The sequence below is a fragment of the Leuciscus leuciscus genome (assembly GCF_965113295.1).
Source record: "Leuciscus leuciscus genome assembly, chromosome: 14".
NCBI lineage: Eukaryota > Metazoa > Chordata > Actinopteri > Cypriniformes > Leuciscidae > Leuciscus > Leuciscus leuciscus.
In genome coordinates, this window is record NC_138738.1 from 29064872 (window position 1) to 29092311 (window position 27440).

General features: G+C 36.8%; 1 protein-coding gene across 1 annotated transcript; it reads left to right on the forward strand.

Annotated features, from left to right (window-relative positions):
* The first annotated feature begins 2707 nt into the window (after positions 1-2707).
* Positions 2708-7843, forward strand: ackr3b (atypical chemokine receptor 3b). The gene is made up of 2 exons (XM_082137457.1): positions 2708-2864; positions 5973-7843. The coding sequence occupies exon 2, from the start codon at positions 6021-6023 to the stop codon at positions 7107-7109; it is 1089 nt and encodes a 362-aa protein (XP_081993583.1). The 5' UTR covers positions 2708-2864; positions 5973-6020; the 3' UTR covers positions 7110-7843.
* Positions 7844-27440: the final 19597 nt, after the last annotated feature.

A 27440-nucleotide genomic window follows, 5' to 3' on the forward strand; every position in this document is an offset into this window, starting at 1 on the left:
CATTGTAACGCAGTTTTACAACATGCCCCACCTGCGCAACTGGGATTTAAACTGGGATTAAACTGGGATTCTGCTGGATAGATCAGCATTAAACAACCATCTCAACTTTTAAATAACAAATTGGTGATTAAAATAATATCAGATTTGTCTAATTTTAAATAAAAACCAAACACAGAGATGAAAAATTAACATAAGTAAAATTTTAACTTTTGCTATGGTTAAATAAATGTTCAGTGATATTTTCCAAAGATTTCTGAATTTTGGCGCATTTTTTTCTGTATAGTGTTGATATGGCAACTAGTAAATACACTAAGTTTCATTATGCTATAGAATGTGTGGAAAAAAACAAGTGTGTTACAACTAGGTTGTGCCCCGCTCTCCCCTACTCTCCCCTGGAAACGTTTTTCGCGTACAGACGACAATGTTTTTAAAACGATCCCCGTTCACTCGAATCCGCGAAAACGATTAAAACACTGTATTATGCTGCCAGGCCAGTAGTTGGCGATGTCACTTTGTAAAGAAAAACTACTCGCCTATAGCCTGAACACGTAATGCACCGTTTTCACAAATTTCCGTTTTTGAAGTGTACACGGAGAAGATAACAATATCGTTTTTAAAAACTTGCACTTAAAAACCCATGTTCAAAAGTTTGTGTTTTCAGGCCCCCAAAACGCAGTTGTCGTGTAAATGAATGGTCAAAACGCATACATAGTTTTTTGTTTTTTGTTGAAAACAGTGTTGTGTAAACGGCCCCTAAATGTTCTCAGAACGTTCAAAGTGTCAAATTTTTTAAATGTTTTTTTTCTTGGTTATTGCAAACGTTAGAGAAAACATTAAGGGAACGTTCTATTTTATCATTAAGCAAATATTTTGTGAAAGTTACTTTAGAATGTAAGGCTTAAATATGTTAGATGAATGTCCGACTAAAAACGCTCAATGTATAAATAACATACATTAAAGACCAGATAATTTGAAAAACCTTCATTTTACTGCAGAACATTTGTTCATCTAGGCCTATAGAGAGAACCATGCTAGAACGTTAGCCAAAGTTCTGAGAATCTTCCCTGTTTGCTGGGTGCATGATGGGAAGTGAACAGCTAGCCTACTTGCAGTTGATAGCAGTTTGTTAATAAAACTGTCAACAATGAGGTTGTCAAGAAATTTTGTTATATTTTTGTTTTAATAGACACCCCATAAGCATTCTAATCCAAAACCAGTTTTCTTTTGTGAAAACCTTTCCTTTCCAGACACAAAAAAACAGACTCTAATGAAAACTTAATAAGATGGAAAGACCATTTTAACAATCTTTAATTTGGAACATGTTTCAGTTTACCAGCCTACGCCCCTAACTAAAACCAAATGTCTTTCAACTGCTGATGGTTTCCACCCTGCATGGTCTGAATCTTCAAACAGAGAGCATTGACCTATCAATTGTTATTGAGTCTGGTGTGAAGTTGCTTTTAATGTGGAAACTGTTATGCTTGAAAGTATATTTCCCCATTTCAAGGGTGGCTCCACAAATTATGTGTATTGTTCAGGCAGGTGTTCCAACTGATTTCATATGTTTACATGCATAAGCAAGCACATTGATCTGTCTCCGTCCAAATTATTATCGCAATCAAAAAATAATGCTGGCAAAGTCTTTACACTTTCCGTGTTGTGATTACAGTTGCATTCATCTGGCTTATCTCTTTTCCAGGAAGTCAAATTATGTTTAGCAGTTGGATCAATGCACTATTAATGTTTATGCTTCTACAATCAAATGCATCACTTCACTCCATACCCCTGAACAATTTATCTCATCAAGATTTCATTGACATTGTTAAGCATGCTTAATTTCAGTTTCCACTTTTCCAAGCCACATACAATAGGGACTGGCCATTATCCAGAAAATATAAAGCTAAACAGAGGCCAGCTGAAGATTCAGAACAGGTGAGCTTCCTCATGTCTAAATTTAGCAAACTGCTTGGAAGTCTTTGAGGGATTGCCAAGAGGATGCAAAAAGAATGGAACACAGGAAAAACAACAAAACAACATTCACCTGCTACTTACAGCATGGTGCACTGCAAGCTAACAAAGCAACTAAAAATCAAATGTTTAAAATTAAATTAAAAATTAAATCAATTTTATATGACTGATAGGGCACTAGTCCTTTTACCGGTAATATGATATAATAATTGTATTATATGGCCTAATTTATAATTAGTCATTAGCTAACAAACCATAGCTAATGCTTAACAGATCATTTGGTAGCCTACATTCCAATTTGAATATAGGCTATTAGGCTATTCTATACATTTAAAACTCTTTGAATGGAATGATAAGATGGGAAATGATATGTTAGCAATATATAATATTAATTGTTACAGCATTAAATAAAGTGTTACCTTGAATAGTGCAAAGAATGTTTAAATACAAAAATCTTGAGAATATATTACACGAAGCACATTTCAGCCTGTGAAACTTTGGAAGTCCTCAATGAAACTTTCGCATGGATAGGCTTCTTTGATTTCTCTAAACAACTCTCGTGCGAAAACAAAACACAAAGGCGTATTTTTATATTCGAACAGTCTTTTTTGTTTATATCGCTGTTTAAAATGGGAGTGGAAATCCGATGTGTCGCACGTCCGCTATTCACATTGTTGTTGGACAGAAACTTGAAGTGATTCACTTTTCCGATAGCGTTCGGTAGGCGTTGCTCCCAGCACTATATTAGCAAGTGCAGTCAGAGCGCAGAGGGACAATCACGCCATCCTCTCGTACGGATAACCACAAGACTTTAACATTTTCTCCAGGCATCGGAATCTCGATACCAAAGTTCTACGTTTAAAAGTCTAGGAGCACCAAATCAGACCACAAGGATTGTAAGTTAATTTGTACGTCTTGTTTGTGTGTGCACGTGTTTGTGTGAGAGATTTTAGTTTTTAAATGCAGCCTTTTCCATAGCCTACTCGTACTGGACCATGAACAACTTAAAAACTAATTTAAGGTGTTACAAGATAGGCCTATCAGTATTAAATGCGGTCTTAAAACCTCAAGTAACTTTCTCTAATTCTACACTTAGAAAGTTAAGGTAGCCGACTTAAAAAATATCTCTCTTAACAAATTTACCGAGCCCGAAACTCTCAGATGGTGGCGTGGATTAGAAGTGTCCAATCCGGCGGATTTTGGATTACCAACGTGAAATCCGTTTATATTTAGGCTAATGTAACAAACAAATGAATGTTGTTTTAGAATAAATGAATTTAAATGCACATGTTAAGAGTAGGCTAGGATATGCATTATTGTGTCTACAGGGTCAGGTAAAGTGACTATTTTTGTTTCTCATCTCTTTCGAGACGCTTTCGGTCTTTTTTGTTTTCTGGAGCAAGAATCAGTTCCTGTGAATCCTGTGAATTTTTTTTTTTTTTTTTTTTTTTTGGTAGGCTACCAAAGGGTTTAAATAATGCAGTATTTAGCTACTTAAACTGAAACTCTCCCCTTCTGAAAATGTTGACTCAGGTTTCTTACATTATTTTATTTAGCATTATTCTGTCTATTTATGAACAGAAACATATTAATATTTATATAAAAACATATTTCTGTTTTTTATTCAGTCCACACTTTCAGTAGGCTACTCGTTATGTAATGTGGGACTAATTTATTTAAATTCTCATGGTATAGTTTCCTTCCAGTTTCATGATCAGCATGTTTTCAAGGGATTTGTTTTACTCCTTGTATTGTTGTTACATTTTCCCCGCACTCACATTCAGTACAGTGAAGATTTCATTCTTTAACCATGACTGATAATTCCCTTATTTCATGCTTGCAGAACACTTTGGAGTGAAACAATACTGAGTTTCAATGGAACTTTAGACTTAAAGAGAGAGAGAGAGAGAGAGAGAGAGAAGGAGGGGGCAGCACGGAGAGTCGCTGTGTCCGCACAGCTAAGTCTTTGTGCAGGCAAGTGTGCTTGATGCCTGGGGCCGTGAGATCAGGTGAGGGGGCCGCTGTGTTTGAGCAGTGTAAACGCAACAGTTTTACAACAAGGCTGGGGGACGTGATGGTGGTGCTTGGGGCCGTCTGTAATGGACCATCACATTTTATGGCACCTGATTTTTTCAATTGCACCTGGTAAATCAGGTCAGAGGTTTACGCTGCCCTCTCTGTCTCCCTAGTCTAATGATGTCAGAGTGGAAAGCTGTAAAATAAGTCTTTGTTTTGGAGTGCGATTGAGGATCTTGCAGTAAGGATCACACGATGCATTAAGAGCAGCTGTGTCTCTTCTCATATTTCTTTTAATGAAATTAAGGTCAGGCGCTAACCGTGTTCAAGGGTCAGAACTGTGGGTTGATTTGGAAAGAAAATAAACAAGCCTAAACTCATTCTATCACTTGATGGATCTTTAGCAAAACACAAGTTTATAGTTGTATCTTTTTTTTTTTTACGCCAGGCCAATTGTAAACAGATATTTTGTTTAATATTCTCCATGTTTACTTAATAAATGTGAAAGAGCATAACTGTGTTTATCATTTCTGCTTCACTGCACAAAGTTTTAGTTTTAAAAGCATGCTTAAGTGTGCCAGTGTTTTTTTTTCTATTCTGCAAACCCTGGGGGTTGAAGATCAAAACTGTGTGATTAGAGATGTGTGTACATCTGTGTTTGAGAATGTGTAAATGGTAAAAACTTTGACACAGCGCCAGTCTGGTGGTTCTCTGTTCTCTTTAGCTTTTGTCAGTTCAAAGCCTGGCATCCAGTCCTCAAGCTGAGCATATCATTTTGAGAAAAGAACCTTTCACCCCTCTGTGTCGCAAAGGGAGCAGCAGCCGCCCATCCTCCCCTCTGTCTATGACTTATCTCACTTCTAACAGGCATTAGTCTCTCTCTGATGCCTTCAGGAGAGTTACACTCTGCTCTCTATCATTGTGCTCACTCGTCTGGCCTGTTGGTTGTGCTGAACTTTTTTGTAGATCCTTAATGCCTCCCATTTGCCATGGATAACTACTTAGCTTTTCACTAGGTCACTGCATGACAACTGAGGTCTGCCAATAAGCTTTTGATCTGAGTATTGCTGCCAGGCATTTAGTCCTTATGTTCAGCAAAGCACTACAGCTTAGTCTTTGATCACTGAATCACGTTTGCTTTTTTATCAGTCTAGTCTGATATTATTACAGTCAATACAATGAAGGAACACTAAAACAAATTCTGAACAAAACTGCTTCACAGCTCAATGTTATTTGCAAAACCTTTGTCTGCAAATTAGTCATAGAGAGCGTGGTGCAGCCAATGTGCAGAAACATGGACGTGCAGATGTTCATGACTGTATGTTTAAGGTCAATACATTTCTTAAATATCAGACCTTTTTAAGACAAGACAAGGACGGATCATATTGTACAATGTCATGTGGTCCGACTCCCCAAAAAGATAATATTTGTGAATAAGATATCCCTAATATTTGAAATAAAAAACATTGAGAATTATATTTAGAACAGTTTTTGAAAATAATGATTTAGATGTGTACAATTACATGTATTCAAGGTGAAATAATTTTTTTATTACTTGCTTGATGGTTACACCACATTAGAGTCATTAAATTGAAAGTTTTCATGAATAAGCATATTTCTAAGAATTTGGAACATATTTTAAATATATATTTTCCTTTTATTAAATGTGGACACACTTATTTGACTCATTGTCCCTTCCCTCTTTGATTTTGTGTACATTTAAATTTATTTTTAAATTAAGCGCAATCCAGTAAGCCTGGAAAATAAACCCGTGCACTGAATTATAAAAAAAAAAAAAAAAAAATCCTCTAAGGTCCTGCTCTCTGACAAGGGATCCTGGTGTGTTCGACATGTTTCAGATTATGTGTGTTTTATAAATAAACGTTCTTTGTTTTACATTTTTCTGTCCCTCTGAGTTTAATTGGTCCCGTTCGTGTTTTTTTTCTTTCTGTCTACGTGTCATAACAGTGGCTCTTTTTTTGTTTCAGGTCACAGCCGTTGTGTCCCACTAGCGGCAATAACAAAGACGTGGCAAGATGAGTGTGAACGTCAATGACTTCAATGACATTTTGGATGAACTGGGCGACCTAAACTTCTCAACTCTTGACGATAATGTCTCCCACGTGGAAGTGTGTCACAGCACCTTCAGCCAGAAGGCGTTGCTCTACGCCCTCTCTGTGCTCTACATCTTCCTCTTCATCATCGGCCTCGCCGCCAATGCTCTGGTGGTGTGGGTGAACGTGCGATCTGAGAGGAAACGTTACGAGACTCACCTGTATATCCTCAACCTAGCCATAGCTGACCTCTGCGTAGTGGCCACTCTTCCGGTCTCCATCAGTTCTCTGCTTCAGCTCGGCCACTGGCCTTTTGGTGATGCCATGTGCAAAATTACACATCTGATCTTCAGTGTCAACCTTTTTAGCAGTATCTTTTTCCTTACGTGCATGAGTGTGGACCGCTACCTGTCCGTGAAACTTTTTGGAGACGGTCCCAGTCAGAGGAAGAGAAGGACCAGACAGCTAATCTGTGTGGGCGTTTGGCTGCTGGCACTCTTTGCCGCCCTCCCTGAAACATACTTCCTTCAGGCTGAGAAATCCAGGTATTCAGACAGCATTGTATGTAAGTCTGTTTTCCCAGCAGACACCACTAAGGAGTGGACAGTTGGCATCCAAATGAGTTTCTTCATGCTCGGCTTTGCCATTCCCTTCCCTATAATTGCTGTGTTCTACGTCCTCTTGGCCGGTACCATCCAACCCACAGCTGACCAGGAACGTCGCATCAGCCGTCGCCTCGTCTTCACCTACATTGTGGTCTTTCTAGTGTGTTGGGTGCCCTACCATGGAGCTCTACTGCTTGACACGCTAGCCTTTCTCAACATGCTGCCCTTCAACTGCACTCTAGAGAACGCTCTCTATGCAGCACTGCATCTCACCCAGTGGTTCTCCCTCCTTCACTGCTGCTTGAACCCCATCATCTACAACTTCATCAACAAGAACTACCGCTACGACCTCATGAAAGCCTTCATCTTCAAGTACTCTACCAAAACTGGCCTTGCTAGGCTCATCGATGCCTCGCATGTGTCTGAGACTGAATACTCCGCTGTGGAGAACCAGGGACCATTATGAACGTTCTATGACGGTGTTGATCAACACCAGCTCTGCAAAGCTCAGAGATAAACAGGGAACTGTCATGTAAATCTCTCTGTACTTTGAGTTCTTGAGGCATAGCAAAATTTGAGGTTTTGTAAAATAGTGGAACAACTTTGTACACATACAGTTTGCTTAATCTTTATAAACAGATGAATGTTTATGCTTTTTGTACATTATTATTACAGTTATAAATGTATTGAGAAAGCACTTGTATTGATTTGATTTGTAAGCGTATTAGCCTTGTAAGTCTAGCTAGGCTTTTGTGTCAGTAAAATTGCTGGAAAAGGTCCCTCCCTGTCCTGGAGCCACAGAGAGACTCATATAATCCGTTCTCCACTTATCAGTGGCTTTCGTACATCTGCCGGAAAGACTAAAGATCACATTTTCATACACAATGTGTAATGTACAGTTATGTCTGGTAAAATGGAGGGGGATGTTGAAAACCCACACATTTGAGTGGAGAGAAGCAAGTCCAAATCAAGATTAGATGTAGCTATTGTAAACTGATGTTATGCTGTTTGCTATGCTTGTGGGAAATGATACACTTTTTTTTTTAATATATATAAGTTGTACATTTCAAGAACAATGCTAGCTGCATTTGTAAATGTTTTGTAAATAAAATTATATTTATATACTCAGTGTGTATGTTCAGTGTTTTGTAATATTGTCTGACAAAAATGTGCCGTTGAAATAAAAGATATATAAATATTTTGGAATTCTCTTGAATCGTTTTGTTTTGTTTGATTACAAATGAACCCATAAGTACTCACTATTTAAGCATTAGCTTAATAATTATTTTATGTCTTGTATCTTTTGAGAACATGCGTTACTTGTATGCAAGATCATTAACATGTTACAACGGTTTATTTACAATATTTATCATGAACTAACAATAAACTTGTTTACAGCATTTGTTCATTTAGGTTGATGTTAACTTGATGTTTGTACATCAACTAATGTTAATTTATACAAATTTAAATGTTATAAATGTATTAGTAATACATTTATTACTAATAATGTATTATGATTTTGAAGATTAATGAACATTAGTTCATATATTATGAACAAACATCAAATTAACCAATATTAGGATCATGAATTATTTCATAATACATGACGCATTTATTCATTTTAATGAATTAAACCTTACTAGAAAGTCTTATCAAATCATAATATTTGATGTAGTTGTATGAATTTCTAAAGTAAACCATATGCAATTTTTATTTAATTTAGAACTACATTCAGACCTACACATGATCAAAGTAAAGATGTTGAGTATTTACAACTGACCATATGGCTTATATTGCCATGATGAGCAGACATTACTCATTGAGCCTGTGGGCATGGTTCATATGGGTACGGTTGCGAATGCGTTCATATGTGCGAGTGTGTGTACTTAAATCTCCAGGGGGGTCTGGCTCGTTCTGTATCTTCAGTGAGTTCAGCTCAGAGAGAAGGGAAGTTTGTTTAATCCATACCAACTGTTTCAGGAGCCCGTTTTCTCTGCTTCGCCTTTGTAGTTCTGAAGAAGTTCCAGGTGTTTGTTTCAAATATAGCCTACCCTGTGTAATTCCTAGACGGTTTCTAGACAGTGCAAATTAGAGAAGGCATTATTATTCTTCTCTTGGAAAGTCCTCAGAAAATGACAAGGCTTATTCTCTCCCATAAAACAAATGAAATGAAGCACCAATTTATGATTTTCACAAAACCTTTAATGTTTTGGAAGAAGAATAACATAACTTGGGAATCCCCTGCATCAATATAAATAATGTATCATAACCTGACATGTTTATGCGCTCAAGTCTGTGATTTGAGCAGTATTGCTTAATAAATGTAATGAAAAGACGGAAGGGTCTTGGTGCAGACACATTTTTCTGGTCCAGACTTATTTCAGAATCCCACGTATCTCACTTGGAGGTTTAACTGTTATCACAAAATTATCTTATAGATTTCTAGTGAGTTTTCTCCTGTTGTCAGTGCTACAAAAATGTTTTAATGGCATGTTAAATTAGTATGACATTAACCTCATAATGCTATGAATTCTTCAAATTTTTCAGAATTTCCAAATCCTTCAGGCTATCCAGACTTACATTTACCAATTGCTTTAAACTTAGGTAAGATAAGGATTCTGTTCTTTTGTACAGTCAAACTCTGTTGCAGTCTGGACTTCAGTTTCTGCTGAGTGATACAGGAGAACACCTCTCCAAAGGTCAGACTAATTGAGAATGTGTATGTTTTTGTGTCAATACTGTGATTTATCACATGGGATATTCCCTAAGCTCCTCTTAATCAGAGTAAGGTGGCAATGGTAACACTTTGCCAAAGAGAATGGCACAAGTGAGACAGAGAGAGAGAGAGAGTGATACAGAGAGCCCTGAGAATCAGACAATAGAGTCGCTTTCGGTGGATCAGTTTACAGGTAGAGAGAAAGTGAAGACTGAAAGGTCATTAGCACTCTAAGGTCATTAATAAACCCTGCTGGGAACCACCCTGTGAGAGAAGCTAATGGGCCATTCAACCACCACACTGTGTTTGGCCTGTAACGCTGCACTGACTCTCGCTTGAATCCTATTGTTTGGTAATGAGACCACAAGTTCAATTTCACATGGTTTGTGTGCGGGCCGAGCTTTTGCTGATTGGGCCGAGATGCTGAACCAATCAAAGTTGAGAGACAGGGGGAGATGGAGAGGACAGATAATCTGGAAGGATGCGGGCAAAAGGTCCACATAATTTTCAGTCCTTGCTGAAAAGAGAAGGGTTGTTTTGGCAGAAGAACAAAGATGGGAAGAAATTCATTACAATGAATTATTTTTCTCTGGGCATCAGATACACTTACAGCAACATACAATAAAGGAGATGACGCACAAGTTCCTTTCCTTGGTTATTTATACAAAATTTGCATGCAACCACAGTATCAGTTACTATGTAGTTTCACTCTGTTTAGGCGTTTTAAATGAGGAACAAGGAAGAATGAACTGTGGAGAACGAGGATTAAAAAGAAAATGGAATAAAGAGAAATCGAATATGAGACATGAAAAAAGAGCGAGACACTATTCCCCCCTAGGGTTTTCAAGCAGTGGATGTGGAAACAAATGAGTGTCATTTCTCTTCCCCAACAGTTTTAACCTTCCGCTACACTGATTTCCCCAGTAGAAAAATGTTGATGTCTTGAAAATGAACATTACAGAAAAGGTGCGGTAACATTTAATATTGCTCAGCAAAGTTTTGCTAGCAAAATACAGTCATTCCAATAAGAATCTGTGTGATCGTGAGTTTGTGTGAGGCAAAAAATGTTCCCCATATAGATTTCCCTCATTTTCAATTTGGGCAAGTAAATTCACCACGCTGACCAACAAAAAGTTGCTTGTTTTGAAAGCTATTGACAATTGACAATGGACCTTTTTTTTTGCCCGTGAAATGTCACTGAAATTTGTGACCACACCTTAAAGAGAACCTATTATGCCCTTGATTTTGGTTTTGGGGGTCTATTAGAACAGGATTTCATGCTTGAATGTTAAAAAAAAGTTCACATATACACTATTGCAGCACCTCTTTACCTACAGTAGTCTGTCTGTAAATATCTGTTTAGTTCCAGTCTCTATGAAGCCCCTCCTTTTGAAAAGCACAATGTTCTCTGATTGGTCGGGTGGACCAGTGTGTTGTGATTGGTCTACCACTTCGAGCATGTTTTTAGAAATGTTATGCTTCTTACCATAACTGGAAATTTCAATACACTACTATTACAACCAGGCCTCGTCCCTTTTTTTTCTATGCATTGGGTAGGAATTATTTAAATGAGGAATATTGTAACATTTACAATCCCGGAAGAAAACTCAAGACTGCAATCAAGCTTTTTTAGGTAGTTCAGAAACAATGCTTACTGATATAAAGAATAACTCCCTTTGGAGTGTTTTTTATACTTTGTAACTTTGCAGACCCTTTTCATGCTCAAACTGCTAAATTATATGCTAAAGAAAGTTGAATATGTAAAAAAGCATAATAGGACCCCTTTAAGAAATGTAGAAAAGTCCTGACTTCTGGATGCTGACATAAGAATTTCTTCACACTTTGAATGATTTGCACCAACACGCTTGGCCATGATTCTGACATACTGTCTAATATGCACTGATGATCTCATTTTTGAAAACAGAATACAAATTTGAAACAGCAGCTGAACAGCAACATAAAACATGATCAGACATTCATTTATGGTTTATTTATGTCACAATTCTGCACTTTACCATTTCCTCTGAATTACTCAGCATTCACAATACTAATGAATATAAGCAGCAGGCTTTGAGCACTGAGACTGTTCTCTGATGTATAAAAGGAAAGCGGGGGCTGCTCCTGTCGCTGACAGACGTGTGGGTGGAGTCTGAGTTTGAGTGAAGGGCAGGGGCACTGCTGTTGTTGTGTGGAGAAAAAGAGTTCACAGGAGACCCGTAGCATGTGGCTTGAGCCTTTGGCAGAAAAAAACTCGGCTGAATTTTAGCATGAGGAAAAGGACTTACTCTGGCCTCCAAGACACGGTTCATTTGTGTTCTGAAAGCTCAAAACATAGTCTGAGATTTTTTCTGTCTCCGCATGGTTTAAATGCAGCCACGGATTTCATTCATATTGAAATGATCCTACAATGTATGATACAATGGGCAGTAAATCCACCGTTGCACACCCAAACAGCCACTCACAACCAAGTAATGAATGCAATGAAATTCAGACTTAAATGTCCAAAAGTGTCTAAAGGGGGGCCACTGTATACTGTAGTGGTTGGTATTATATTTCCGGTTACAGTTTGCAATAAGCTTCTACACGTTAACATTAGTTAATGCATAGTTAGCACCATATAATAATGAACCATACTTTTAAAGCATTTATTAGCTTTGTTATTGTTTGTTATTATCTACATATATTACATGTTTTAAGATTTTAAGTATTATAAGTGAACATGAGTAAATGTATTATCAATGAACTTTAATGAGCAATAGTATATAACTAGTATATAAGTATATAAAAAGTATATAAATCTATCATTAATGTAGATTGTTGTCCATTGTTAATTCATCATTCATATTAAAATTTAACATGAGAAGCGTTTTCTGATGAATATCATGTATTATAACTTCTCATGATACCCCCAAACCTTTTCCTTTCTTTTTTTGCATTCTTATTAATACAATCATTACGTCAGCGAGAGGATTCACTGGTAATGCTGAAAAGCTCACGTATTAACTTGGAACTATTCATCACCCAAACTTTACACACATCCTCATCCGTAAATAACACTCTGGCCAACTGTCAAACCCTCAGATTTCTGCTTTCACAAGCATCACAGTTATTTAAAGAGACAGGTTTAAAGTTCATATGATACTACTTATACTATTGTGTCCTTCCTGGTCTCTTACTCACTAACTGAACACTCAGTATCTTAAAGGACAAACTGTTTCAAGACAGAAAGAAAAATAGGTGAAAGTTTCATACTCAATGACGCATGTAACACATTTAGTTTCTTACATATCCTTTTACAACGCTCTCTCTTGTTCAGTGTCACACAGCATTAAGGAAACATTACACCGCCAAATCTCCTATAAGGCCAGTTAAACTGGCTTATTCAGGTTCAACGGTTCTTCATTGGCATGCCACCTTTCTTAAAATCTTCTCTTTCTATTCTAGCCCTCATTGTAAGAGGGGGGATGGGGGCTTTTGTCTCGATTCCACTTTGTTATCTGGGATTGTTTGTGTCCCATCAGGTTTAACTGCTGCTCAGGCTGGCTTATCAGCATTTGGGTATGGTGAGACTCATGTTTAGAGCAGTGGGCAATTGTGATTCCATTGTGGCTGTTCAGCCTCTGCCAAGTGTGCAGAATTGTATGCAATGCCATTGAGAATCGCTCTATAATGCTTCGCTAACTCGCTGGCACACTGAGAGGCAGCGTGATAAGGGGACAGAGAGAAAAACAGTGTGAAAAGTGTGGGCACATTCAATTCAAAACAGCATGGCATGTGAATTAAGAACAGGGTTTTGACCTTGACCTATTGCTGTTATTGCAGACTGCTTAGCAAAACTTGATAAAAGTCCACAGGAAAGGGCCACAAAAATGCTAAAGGCCCCGATATAATCACGGCAAAGTTCTGTTTCATTCTTCATTTAGCAATAAAAAAAAAGTTACAAAGAATACCTTTGAAGTGGTACTGTTAGCGAACATCCCGACATCCCCATGCTGCTGGAAGCGGTATTTATATGAATATGTAAATATACGTGCTGTGCACTTTCCTCTCAATAACTAAATAAACACACAACGAAAATGACAGTGGTGAGAAAACAGTTGTAAAGAAAGCATCTGATCATAGTATATTGCTTAAAGCATTTCTGCATTAAACTAAAAACAGTGTCAGTGTCGCTTCCTATTAGAATTACAACTTTTCTACTATAAAGCAGCTCTCCAGTGTCATATCTTACCTCCACGTACTGGACAGAAGATGGAATGAACTGGAGAGCATTTCCACGTCAAAGAAAGTGGAGCTTCAGAGAACACCTATTACGTAAACGCCATCGACCAATGGTATTTCAAAGGTGTTTACCCGACTTTTCTGGAAAGTTCGCTTTGCCAAGCTGTTTTGAACTCCCAAAACAAACTCCAAACAAAGTTTGTTTTGGCCTGATTTTGTTACAACGTATAACGCAATTAACGTCACACCAGTTCATTCTATGATTTAGCTTGAAGTAAGCCTTTATGAGCAATTAGTATTCTAAAATGTTTAAATAAATGATTTAATAAATAATCTTTTTACAAAACAATAAAATTAACATTCTATTCCATTTCCACATCTAACGCTGTAGCTAGATGCATGCTAACCTTAAAGGGATAGTTCACCCAAAACTGAAAATTCTGTCATCATTTTCTTATCCTCATGTTGTTCCAACTCTGTATGAATTTCTGTCTTCTGCTGAACACAAAAGAAGATATTTTGAAGACGGTATAACCAAACAGTTCCATAGTATGGAACTTTTTTTTATTTGGAAGTCAATGGACCCCATCAACCATTTTCTGTTTCCTTTCTCGACATTCTTCACTGAGGGTGAGTAAATGATGACAATTCTTTTTAAACCTGCTAGCTTACCACAACATTCTTGCTATGCTAATGAATGCATTTACGGATGGACTGTTGAACCTGGTAATGAGTGACCTTGTACTAGAGACAGGACCTGCAGACTGATTCTCTAAGGAGACTACACCTCAGATCAGGTGTAAGAAATCTGTTGCCCCAAGCAATCTGTGGACATTCAACACCAAATCCCAGCACCTGGATATCTCATTCTCTCTCTTTCCTCCACTCTCGATCTTGGTTTCTATTTTTTTCCTGTTCTTCTCATGTTCAAGATCTGCCTACAGCTATGAAATGCGCAATATCCCATCACATTCTGAAGCCCTGTTTCATTTTTAAAAGACAATCATTGACCTTTGGGATCCCACATAAAGCTTCTAGTGTTAACTTTGCATTTCAAGATTGGTATATATGTGATTTCTTATGCAAATATGATCAATGTATGTTGTAATATGAATCATAATCATGCAATTATTGTTTTGTGTTCCCAAATTTTGTGGCACCAGTGTTGTTTTACTATTATTTATATACTACTATTGTATTTTTTAATATTTTGAATTAGCCTTTATTATGTTTTCATTTTTCATTTTAGTTTAAGTGTCAGTAATTTTGCTATGTGCTTTCGGTTTAGTTATTTTTCTAATATTTCTATTTACCTGTTTTTTTTTCTTTGTTTTTTTTCTAGTCATTTTAGTACTTCAACAAACTTTATTTCAGTGTCTAATTTTTATTTTCAGTTTTTTTAGGTTAAAATTTTCCATCAAATATTTATATTTTATTTCATTTTAGCTTCAATTAGCCTACTGAAAATTTGTAATTTGTAATAATTTTAGAGTCAGCTTTAATTAACAATAACATCACTGTGTAGCACAAGTTCACATGAGTGTTATTGTTAACAAAAACTGAAATCTAAAACAAAAACTAAATGAAAACATTTTTGTTAATTAAAATCTATAAAGCACTTAAAAAAGGATAGATGCTACGTCCCAATTCACATCCTATCCATCCTAAACAGTATTCAAATTTAAAATTAGTGTGTCCCAAATCGTAGTATACTGAAAGATACCCGGATGGTCTACTTTTTCCTGTTACAATTTGAAGTGCAAATGCATGCACACTCTAATTGCTATTGCCCATAATCCATTGCGAGTTGGATGAGGGTTCGATTAGAACTACAAACACGAAGGGGTTTGAATGATTAATAATCAGTATCTAATATGATGAAAAGATACTTATAAAATTTTATCCAAATTATATTTAATCTGCAACAGCATTGTGAACTTTTGTAAAGATGCGTTTGGTCATTAACTTTTAAATGCATCATTATGCAAATTGCGAACACACAAGGAGAGTCTCTGGACGGAAGGCCCACGATTGGCAGATCAACATGCTATTATATTTCTCTCCGAAACAGGAGGAAATTTCATTTAATTTAATGAGGAGGATTTTAACTGTGACAAGATGATTGACATGGCAGTTTAAACGGTGACAGGATTTTTATTCTGGTGTCACCATTGTCCTGTGCATTGAGTTACCAGTACCAAGTCCAAGCCTATTCATTTACACCCACAATGTAATACCAAATTTAGCATTTTAATCAACAGTACATTTTTTGTTAACCTTTTACCATGTCTTGGAGTATCGCAATAATATCGTATCGTGAGCTCAGTATCGTGATATGTATCAAATCGTGACATGAGGGTATCGTTTTCACCCCTATGTATGTACCACTCAAAAGTGTACCTTTTCTTTACAAACACAGTAGGGCATAGTATAAGTGGGCGAATTGGGACACAGTGAGAGTGAAATCTAACAAACACTAAACTAACCTTAAAGAACAAACTTAAATTAAAACTATAATAATCATTATATTATCAAGATTTGTTGTCTTGAATTTTGGTCTTGAATGTGCTCTACCAGGCTTGTAATGGAGTAGAAACACACTGGGATCTAAAAGGAAACAGTTAATCACAACAGTGGCATAAAGGTATAAGTGAAAAGTGTGCTTGCATAAAATGCATTCCCACAAGAATTCAGTAGAACAACATTTGGTTAAACTGAATTCTGGGGTAATTCAAACAACTCCAGCCAGTTGGCACAATCTTGAAAGCTATTATTGCTTGAAGGTATGTAAGTCAGCTACGCTCATTCAAATCAATTGAAATTGCTTGAATATGTTATTAAAATAACTAAATGCCAAAGCACAAACACATGCCATGTGCTATATGTTTTGCTTTAGAGTTGTTTTTACAGTATTGGCTGACACATTTAGAGTAATGATGATTTACGTGATTGATGTGTTCCTTAAAACTCTGAGCTCAAATGCAAAGTGTGTTCTTTCAAAAGACTAATGAATGCAAGACCTTCAGTGGCTGTACAGACCTCACCTGAGTGCTGAGAGACGGGTGGACTAACCTGGGAGGTCTGTGGTCAGGCCCAGGCTGGGTTTACTAAAGGCAGGTGTTGGATTAGTGAGGCAGGGAGCCCACAAATTCCTTTGCAAGAGACGCTGAGGGTCAACTTTAAGACATGCTCCACAGCACACAAACGGCCCCATCCTCCATCCTGCACACGGAGACCCAGACTAAACGACTCCGTGGCACTGGGGTGAGAGCACATACACGTGCTCTCATGCACACACACACACACACACACACACACACACACACACACACACACACACACACACACACACACACACACACACACGCACGCACGCACGCACACACACACGCACACACACACACACACACACACACGCACGCACACACGCATGCACGCACGCACACACACACACACACACACACACACACACACACACACACACACACACTTCGAGAGACAGAGCAGGGCAGAAAAAGAAACTGAGGGAGAAGACACTGTATTTCTTTTCGCTGTCTGTTTTATTTGCTTAACGAAGTGCAAATAAATAGCTATGTCAAATGCACATTCCATGAGTTTTTATTTGTCAGTCAAGCTCTCAGTCTTTGTACTACCACAAAATAAGACTGCAATCAGTTGATGTGATCAATGATATACTGTTGTAATACGAATGATAATCTACATGGACTTTTTGTTTTGTGTTCTTATTGCCTCAGTGGCACATAAATTGTGTTGCATCAATGTTATTTTAGTATTATTTGCAATTATAGTATTTTTTATTATTATTATTTTGAATTAGTCTTTATTTTTGTTAAAAATATTTATTGCTCAGTTGCTTTTCCTAAGCTCATGAAACTTATTTGTGATTCTTATGTATCAACAGTGTCTCTGTTCAGTGGCTAAAATTCCTTAGGAGAAATAAAAGTAGAGACAAATGAGACCTGAGAAATATCTGAGAGAAATTTAGTCAAAATTTAGTCAAAATTGAGAATGCAGTGGAAGAAACATAGAACATCTCTTTATTGTCTTGCTGTAATCTATTTCAAGATTTCATAATATTTTATTGCTCAGAGGTTGCTCTTTCTAAGCTCAGGAGACTTAGTTGAGATTCTCAAATATTCCTTATTTTAGTATCAACAGTGTCTCAGATGTTTCTCCTAAAATTCCTTTGGAAAAATAAAAGTAGAGACAAATGAGACGAGAAATATCTGAGAGAAAATGTGTCAAAACTGAGAATGTTGTGCAAAAAACATAAACCATCTCTATTGTGTTGCTGTAATCCCTTTGAAGAGGAACATTTGAACATTTTTAAAGCTGACAAACCTGAGACCGTCCAAAATGAGAATGGGCTGTGATACACATGGGAGGTCTCTTAATTGTCTTGCTGTAATCTCTTTAAAGACTATAAGAGGTTGCTCTTTCATTTATTCTTTCTTTCTTTTTTTAATTACAAATCAAAATCAAAAATGAAACTTTTATCTCAAATGTTCCTCCTAGACAGAAATTAGGTTACATTAACATCAGATGGAGACTTTAGCTTGAATCTCCTGCTTCTCACACTGGTCTCCTATCTAACACTCTCACAATGGTCTCCTTTAATACTCCTTGTATAAGAGACCTCTTCAACATCACACATTCTCCTAAGTTCTTTAGGAGAACTTTCTCACAAAGTTCTCCTAAAGACTCTGGTGATTTCACATTTGTCACCTCTAAAGTTTCAGGATAGACCTCAACAACATAACATACTGTGTTTAGATTTTTCTTCTGAAGACTCTAGCAAAGTCTCTAGCAAAAGCATACTGAGATACTTCCAGCTCAATTTTTTCATTAGGAATGGTTGCGTGTGGAGTGAGGGGTTGGCTGGCGGTTTTTCTCTTTTAAGCTCAGTTTCATCAGGCTCGGCTGTGCGGTGGCAGGAACACATCTATCAGGGTAGGAGTGCACTGGGAGGCGAAATGAGGTTCTCTCTTGCTCTTTCCGTGATGGATAAGGAAGAGTTTTAAAAGGAATCCACAATCCTGACATCACCTTCATCACTATTATTATTAAATAAGTTTATTATGGCTGAGGAGTTTTGCACTCAGACATCTGTTTCATACATTAGGCCTTTTAATAGTTGCAAAGTTCAGTCTGAGATTAAACGAGGGTATGTATACCGGTCAAAAGTTTGGAATAATTCAGAATTTTTGAAAAAAGTCTCTTATGCTCACCAATTCTGCATTTATTTAACCAAAATTACAGCAATATTGTGAAATATTATTACAATTTAAAGGAAGTGTTTTCTATTTGAATATATTTTATGTATTTTATGAATACATTTAGGCTAAATGCATTTTATTATTTTATTCGATCCTTCAGAAATCATTCTAATATGCTCATTTGGTGCTCAGTTATTATCAATAATTATTGGTGCTCAATTATAATTATCAATGTTAAAAACTGCTGCCTAATTTTTTTGTGGTAACAGTGAACTTTTTTCAGGATTCTTTGATGAATAGAAAGTTCAACGAACAGTATTGATTTGAAATAGAAATATTTTGTAACATTATGTCTTTAATGTAAATTTTGATTAATTAATGCATATTTGCTAAATAAAAGTATTAATAAAAAAAAAATCTTAAACTTTTTAATGGTAGAGTATTACGGTTTACATAAACATATTAAGCGGCAATTTTATTTATTTTTTTACATTGATAATAAGTAATGTTTCTTAACTTAAGGACCAAATCAGCATGTTATAATGCTTTCTGAAGGATAATGTGACACTGAAGACTGGAGTAATGATGCTGAAAATTTCGCTTAGCTATTTTAAAATATATTAAAATAAAAAACGGTACTTTAAAATTTTGCAATATTATTTTTTGCACTGTTGATCAAATAAATACAGACTTGGTGAGCATAAAATCTTTCAAACACCTAAAAAATCTATACTAAACTTGACTCTCTTTTTTCGAAAAGCAACATATTTGAAGAGTGTCTGTAGATAAGAATGTCAGTAAGAATGTCAACATTTGCAATTCTATATAGAGTTGCATTGAAAAGGTTTGAATTGAGACCCAGACACTCCACAAATGCTATTATCTGAAAATCCTTCTCTATATAGTTACTTCTCAATACAATTATCATATTTCACCCTGCAGTCAGATGTGTGGTATGCTTGACACTGTTACTAAGGGAAACTGGTTAAATAGGCAGAACGGCCTACACCCTACAGGGCATTTTATTGGTGGCCTGTAATATAAGAGCAAATGGAGCCTTTGAGGAGAAGGCAATGAGACTTGTTTATTCAGTGGAGTCTTTTCAGGAGGCCACAGATGGCCATAAAGCAAGAAAGAAGAGAGAAGTGCTCTCATCACCTGCTGCAGTGTTATTTTGTGTGTGAGTGAATGTAAAGGAGAGAGAAAGAAAGACAGCTATACAGAGAGAGAGGAGAGAGAGAGAGAGAGAGAGAGAGAGAGAGAGAGAGAGAGAGAGAGAGAGAGAGAGAGAGAGAGAGAGAGAGGTAACTGAGAGGTTCTACTCAGTTATTGATGGCTATTAAACATGACACAAGCTGACAGAAAAGCTGAGAGAGAATAATTAGAGAAAATAAATAAATTTAGACATGTGCAGGAGACAGAAAATGAGAAAGAAAAGGAAGCAAATGAGAACTGAAATTAAGAGAGAACTGAGAAAAACAAAGAAATGTGTCGATCAAAACAGCTTGTAAATTGAGAAAATTGGGGAGACGCAGAGAGACAGAAACATTGAGATAAAGAAATCAAGAGAAAGAGAGAGAGAGAGAGAGAGCAGGGGACAACTAAAACTGTGTGACAGAAAGAGAGTGATGTATGGGGGTCTGAAACACGTCACTCCACACTCCTCTTGTTCGGGGAAGCTCAATACATCAGGATTTAACCCCAGGCCTCCCCCTTTTGTGGGCTGCTGTCAAGCAGAGACAAATATGCAAACATGATATGAGCCCACTGATACTGTCACCGCCTAACAAATAAGTCTTTCACCAACCCGGCTGCATGTTGACAGAGCACCGCTGAGATGTTCACATTTCCTGCGGTCTGGGGATACGACAAAAGCCTTCTTTTAATCAAGGATCATTTGTGCCCTCTATAGTGCCAGACAAAACTTATCTGGAAAACAGTGTCAGACAAGAATTATCTGGAAAATAATATCCATCTATCTATCCATCTATCCATCTATCTATCCATCTATCTATCTATCCATCTATCTATCCATCTATCCATCTATCTATCCATCTATCTATCTATCTATCCATCTATCTATCATCTATCTATCTAGTTCTTTCATCAAAACTACAGTAAAACAGTAATATTGTGAAATATTTTTACAATTTAAAACAACTGCAATCTATTTTAATATATTTTTTACAAATTGTATGTATTTCTGTGATGGCAAAGCTGTATTTTCAGCAGCCATTACTCCAGGCTTCAGTGTCACATGATCCATCAGAATCTCGACACATATTCTGCTGATTTGATGCTCAAGTAACATTTCTTGGAAAAACTTTAAAATAAGGTTTCATTGACATGAGTTTACATGAACTAACAATAAACTGCACGTCTACAGCATTTATTAATCTTTGTTAAAGTTAATTTTAACATTTACTAATACATTATTAAAATAAAAAGTTATTGTTAACATTTGTTAATGCATTGTGAAGTAACAAACAATGAACAGCTGTATTTTTTGATTAACTAATGTTAACAAAGATGTACAAATACACCAACAAATGTATTGCTCATGGTTAGTTCATGTTAGTTAATACATTAACTAATGTTATTGTAAAGTGTTACCCATTTCTTATTATCACAGTTGAAAATGGTTGTGCAGTATAATATTTTTTTGTGGAAAATGCGATATATTTTATCAGGACTCTTTAATTCTAAAGAACAGCATTTATTTGAAATATAATTTTTGTAACAATGTAAATGTCTTTACTATCCCTTATGATACATTTAATACATTTTTGCTGAAAAGTATTAACTTAAAAATGTTTTTTTGAACAGTGCATACATTTTTTTTGGACTGTTCTTTTTTTCTAGGCGGAAGCAAAGACAGACCAGCAGGATTTCTCCCTTCTTTTCTCCACACCGACCGTAAGAATCCACTTAATCATTCTCAAATGAGTGAGCAATACTTCACTAAATCTCTTCAGTGGTGAAGCCCTGCCAAAACATCTAACGCTTGATTAGCTCTTTTCCTTACTTCTCCCGCATACCCCACAGCACAAATTCATTACTTATGTTCACAATCTAAATATATCACTCCATCTCTGCTGTTAGATGGAGCTGGATTGGATTTGATTATAATAGCCTACCATGCCCCTCTTTTGGCAGCAGTCTGCGGTCCATTGAGAGGGAGATCAAAGGTGCCTGGTAGCCAGAGCCAAAAAAGTGCCAGATAGTGAGGAGAGGGAGGCCCCATACTTAATCTCATACACTGAGGGAAAGTGACCTGCATTCGCTTTTCCTCTGAACCTTCCATACATGTTCGCATGGGGTTTGCCACAGGGAGATTGGTGGGCATTGTGTTCTGACTGCTGAGAAACAGAGAGCTCCTTCACCACTCTTCTGCAAGTCATCACAATCCACTCTGACTTTCTCTCATGTCTTCTAAATGCTGGAAAATGAACTGTGAGGCACCCGGCCTCCGCTTCCACTCGAATGCTGTGAAAGAGACTTGAAAAAGATCAAAAGTCTGAACCTCGGTCATTCCCACTGCTGTAACCACAATGAATTTACAGCTGTCTCTTTACCACACAATCTTTTGAAGGACAGGTATACTCTCAAGAGGCTCTCGAACAAGTGGTTGTTTCATGACATATGACTTAAACCATGAAAACACTGTGACTCATTGGAACAGGTTCAAATGTAATGAACTGAGACATGACATGTTAACATAAGGGAAAATCATTAAAGCGCAAAAGCTTCTGGATCAAATGGCTGTGATTCTGACGATGACGTGTTGATATGAATTAAATATTTTCCACTGCAGGAACGACTTCCTTGAATTGTGTTACAGTACAATTAAGTGAAACACGCAACTCTCCACAGAACCCTGACCCAGGGCAACCTAAAGCAATTTAACATATAGTCGGCCAAAAGACGTGCATTAGGCAAACAGGGATATATAAAACATTTAAAGAAATTCAAGACTGTGTTTTGATTGCAGTGGAACTGCAGACCACAACATATATTGACCTTGGCAATCTCTCTAGATATTTATGGAGTAAATTGCTCTTTAAGATTAAAATGCACAGACAGTTTATTGGTCTAAACGATTTCATAAAAAAAAAAAAAAAAAAAAAAAAAAATCCCACAGTATTTATTGCACAGCAGACTCCAGGCTGGATATAATCATCTTTCTTTCTGAACCGGGAATAATCGAGTGAACAAAAAGTTCTGACATGGGTGTAACACTTACAGTTAAGATGTAAATGCAAAGTAAAAATGAAAGTCAGGCAAGCACGAATCCAGATGTAAAATAATTTAGACATGTTATTTGGGTCTTGCATGGTGAAGTCATACATTCAGTCTAGTTATGAATAGAGCCAATATGGGCAATTAGTTTGCCATTACAAATTCAATCAACTGATTCATTCACTTTCAAATAGAAACCAGAAACATGAATTCCTTAAAATACATACATAATACTATATACATACATATACAATATAATAATGTATTGTTTTATCTTCTTATGGCCATGCATTATATAATAAAATCAAAATGCCCATGTTAAATAAATGTTGATCATTTATTGTATAAACCCCCCCCCCCCCCCCCCCCCCCCCCCCCCAAAAAAAAGAACTCATTCTATATTGAACTGAATTAAATAAACCGTCAAGTGTCATTTAAGTAAATCATTTATTTTTTCAGATTTTTTCAGATTACAGTAAATAAATAATCATATTTTGTAGTATTTTTATATTGTAGTATTTTATTTAAGACATTATCCCAGACACTTCCTAAAGTGACAAAACATTTTGTGTGGACAACTTGTGTAACTTGTGAAATATGTTGTTGTTTTTTTTGCACAAAGTCCCTTATATATGAAAGCTAACACATATGTTATAACTTCTGTGGGAAATTGGTGCTGATGTAATAAGGGTTTTCCCATTTTAATATCTTTAATTTAATTTCTAATCTTATCTGCAAAAGACTGTTTTGTGTACTGGTCTGGGAGCAGAAAGATCGTGGATCAAATTACAGTTGTGGCAGAGATTGGTGCTACCCTAATAACTACATTCCTCAATGACAAATTCAATGAATTTATCTCTCAAGTTCATTATTTTGGTCCAAAGTTCAAGTCAACCAGGAAAGTGCTTCCGTCAGCTCAGCATTTCAATGAATGTAGTTTTTCTGCACTTCATTAAATCTGGATTTATTTAAATTTTTATGTTGCATATTTCTAAACTGGTACCTTTTACCATGTGGGATATTCCAGATAGATTTTCCCTTCCTTATTTCATAACCTGTAACTCAAAGAAACCAGATTGTACAAATGATGAAGATTAAACAAGGTTATTTTTCCCAGCGCAATATTCAATAAATTGCTCTCACTCATCTGTTATCATGGGCTGTAATTAATAACTCTTTGCTAATGGGGTCTTACTCAGACCCATTCATAACTGTCTGCTTTACCCACCAGCCCTTGCAGTGGTGTGAATCTATAAAAAGCATATGACTTCAGGCCATGCAAGCCCCATTCATCTTCACACCCACACAGACTTACGTATTATATGGCATAACCTGTCCATCCCTCATCAGAAAGGAACCTGATACAGCATTGCATTTACTGAAACAACATCCCTCCCTGCGTCTCTGGGTCCAATTGCTGTATTTGCCAAAGATGATGCTGAACGACATAGCCATTTATGCAACCAAAAACACTTTTCCTAATGACACTGCAGAATATAAACATTCTCTGCTGGTTTCAGTCACACTAACCTGTCAGTTTCAGCCAAACACATTTAGCTCTATGTGTGCATTTGTGTCAGGTAGAATATGGGTTTACAGCCTGTGGATGTCTCTCAACAGTTACGATGTTTGAAGTTTTACTCAAGGTTCCTTCCTTGGTGTTCCTTCCTCTGGTAAGGTTCCAGAATTGGGTAAATATTAGGCCAAGGAGATGAAAAAGACCAGAGGCCACTAGGAACACACAAAATGGGGCCAGATCCTGGGATAAAGGCAGCTTAGCTGTCAGTTTACTATATAGAATCCTGACCTTCATTCTCTCCTCTGACATCTACTAGACTTCAGGCAACAAGGATGTGGAGTCAATTTCAAATAAACCCTGAGGGTGCTTTAATACTTCTGATAGACAGAGACACAGAAAACTGTCAATCATGGATGCTTTATCTGCTTCCCAAAACAAAAAGATGACCAAAACAAAACTTAAGCAGACGAAGTCCAGTTCCTTCTTATCTGTTTTTCTAAATAGTTTTATAATACAGTTTTATTTTGCTGTGTCAATGGTATATTAATTCACAGTATCTGTTAGTTTATCACTAAGAAATAAGCATAAAAATGAATTATACAGTAATGTTTTTTTTTATCTATTTTTTTTTGTGTAAAATGAATGAATGCTTTGCTGTCTAGAGCAATGCTATAATTGAGATTCAGTTAGGATGAAAAATAAATCAAAATAAATTCTCGTTGATATCAGATTTATCCAAGTTTTCCGGAGCTTGTATCTAACCCAGGTTTTCACCATGGTCAGATCACCCAATATGGATGTTAAAACCCGAGACTTCGTTTGTTCTGATTTAAGTAGCTCAATACAACTAACAATAGGTTTCTGATAGTAACCTAGACAAAGAATGCAACATTACAAAAGATTCCATTTCCTTGAGTAATGGAAATATTCAGCCTGTCATCACCTGTTATGTACCATCTCAGGCCTATCAGAAAGTCTGCACAATTGATTTGTCAACTGTTACAGTATGAACCAGGATATAATTTACAGCATTGTAAATCACTGAAAAGACTCACAAGAGGTCTTACATCATACTGTTGGCCAATAATTTTGAAGCTGAGTTTTACCATGACAGCCAATTCATCTGTAAAGCGAGGGAGGGTTAATATTCTAATAAAATGTAATTCTATTGAAACATTAGCCAAGTGGATACAGTTTGGAAGATGTTACTCTCCCGTTATGCTTTCCTCTAGGGCATTATTCATTTGAGGTCAAGGAAGAATTTTACGGTACATGGAACAAAATAACATCGAGATTCATAGTGAAGATGGTGAAATGCACACCTGTTTTTAAGCATTAAATCTTCTGTAGATTCAAGACGGAATGTTGTTTTCAGAGCATTTGTTGGTCACTTCTTCTGCTTCTGCCTCAATCAGTAGTCTCACAAGAGTCCATATCCTTTTTGAAAGTTTGTTGGCTAATAGCTACATTCGGTTAGGGGGAAGAGTGAGGGAAGGGTCAAAGATCTCATTTCCCCCCACTGATTAATAGTTTGATTATGTGCTAAGGTGCATGCAGTATGTGCATTCATAATTGACCTGGCTTTGTTTCACAGTGCCATAAAGAGATTCCTGTCTGCTGATTGCATGAACACCATTACATACTGTACACGTTTGTGTAATCATTGCTCACAAGAGAGCCGAAGCCAGCAGTTTCAGGTAACCTTTTTCACATCCAAAACATGTATAGAGAGAGTTCACTTGAAGGGATAGCACATCCAATCCTTCATGTCCTTCCAAACTTGGATTACTTTTTTTTCGTCAGTACAACATAACAGAATATTTGTTTTAAGAATCCTTAAGCCGTAACATTGGACCCCATTGACTCTCATTATGTGGACAATAAAACACTGAGATCTGTTGTGTTCTACAGAAGAAAGAAAGTCATACAGTGAGTCAAATTTTAATTTGTGCATGAACTATTCCTTTTCCTAAAGGGAAAGGAGATGGACAGGGTCTATGTAGGTCATTATTTCAAAATCTGAGTGATAGTGCCAAATGTTGCTGTGTGAAACTTGCACAAATCTCTTCTTTCAGGGCTTTGCTGGAAAGCAATTTGGTTTAAGGGCAAACAAATAAATAAAGTCAAAGGAAGATTTCTTCCACTCCAAGTTTGGCTCGCTTTGTGGTTGACAGCCTTCCATGACTGTGGAAATATTCCTAATCCTATTATTATATGAATCTTGTGTAATCAAATGGAAACAAATATGCTGCCTTTGTATTTGGGATAGTGATACATCATGGTTACATTCAGGGATAATTATCTCCTGTGGAATAAAGCCATTATGTGCCGTAATGCAGATGGCCTTAATTCCCCTCTGTTTAGAATACCACAGACAGATAATAGCAAACAAGTCCAGGCCTCTCTATAAAACACAGTCTTAATGAAGGCTCAGAACTCCTGTCTTTCAGACTAATGTGAGGGAGATAAACAAGGTGAAAATGCTGTGCTTCACTCTGTGGCGCCGTGTACTGGAAAAAGTGGTGTGTTTTAGACTTGAGGAAGGGATGTGGAGGCATAAATACTCTCCTGTCCTTCTCCCCCACTGAGCGGAAGACCATTGCCACGTCTTTGAGCAGATAAGAATCAGCAAACATATGGGCTGAGACTCAATCAGAGAGATCATAAAGCACTTCCTCACTATTATATCTAGAGTCTGGCTTTGTCCTCCCCCGACACATTTCAAAGACACTTGGATAGAGAAAAGACACTTCACAAATAAGCACATCTTGAGGAGAGTTTGCTTGAGGTGCATACCAGCAAAAACCCCTTGAACTATGGCTTTGGTCCACCGTCTGTGCGCTGACCTACAGAAAATGGTTTAAT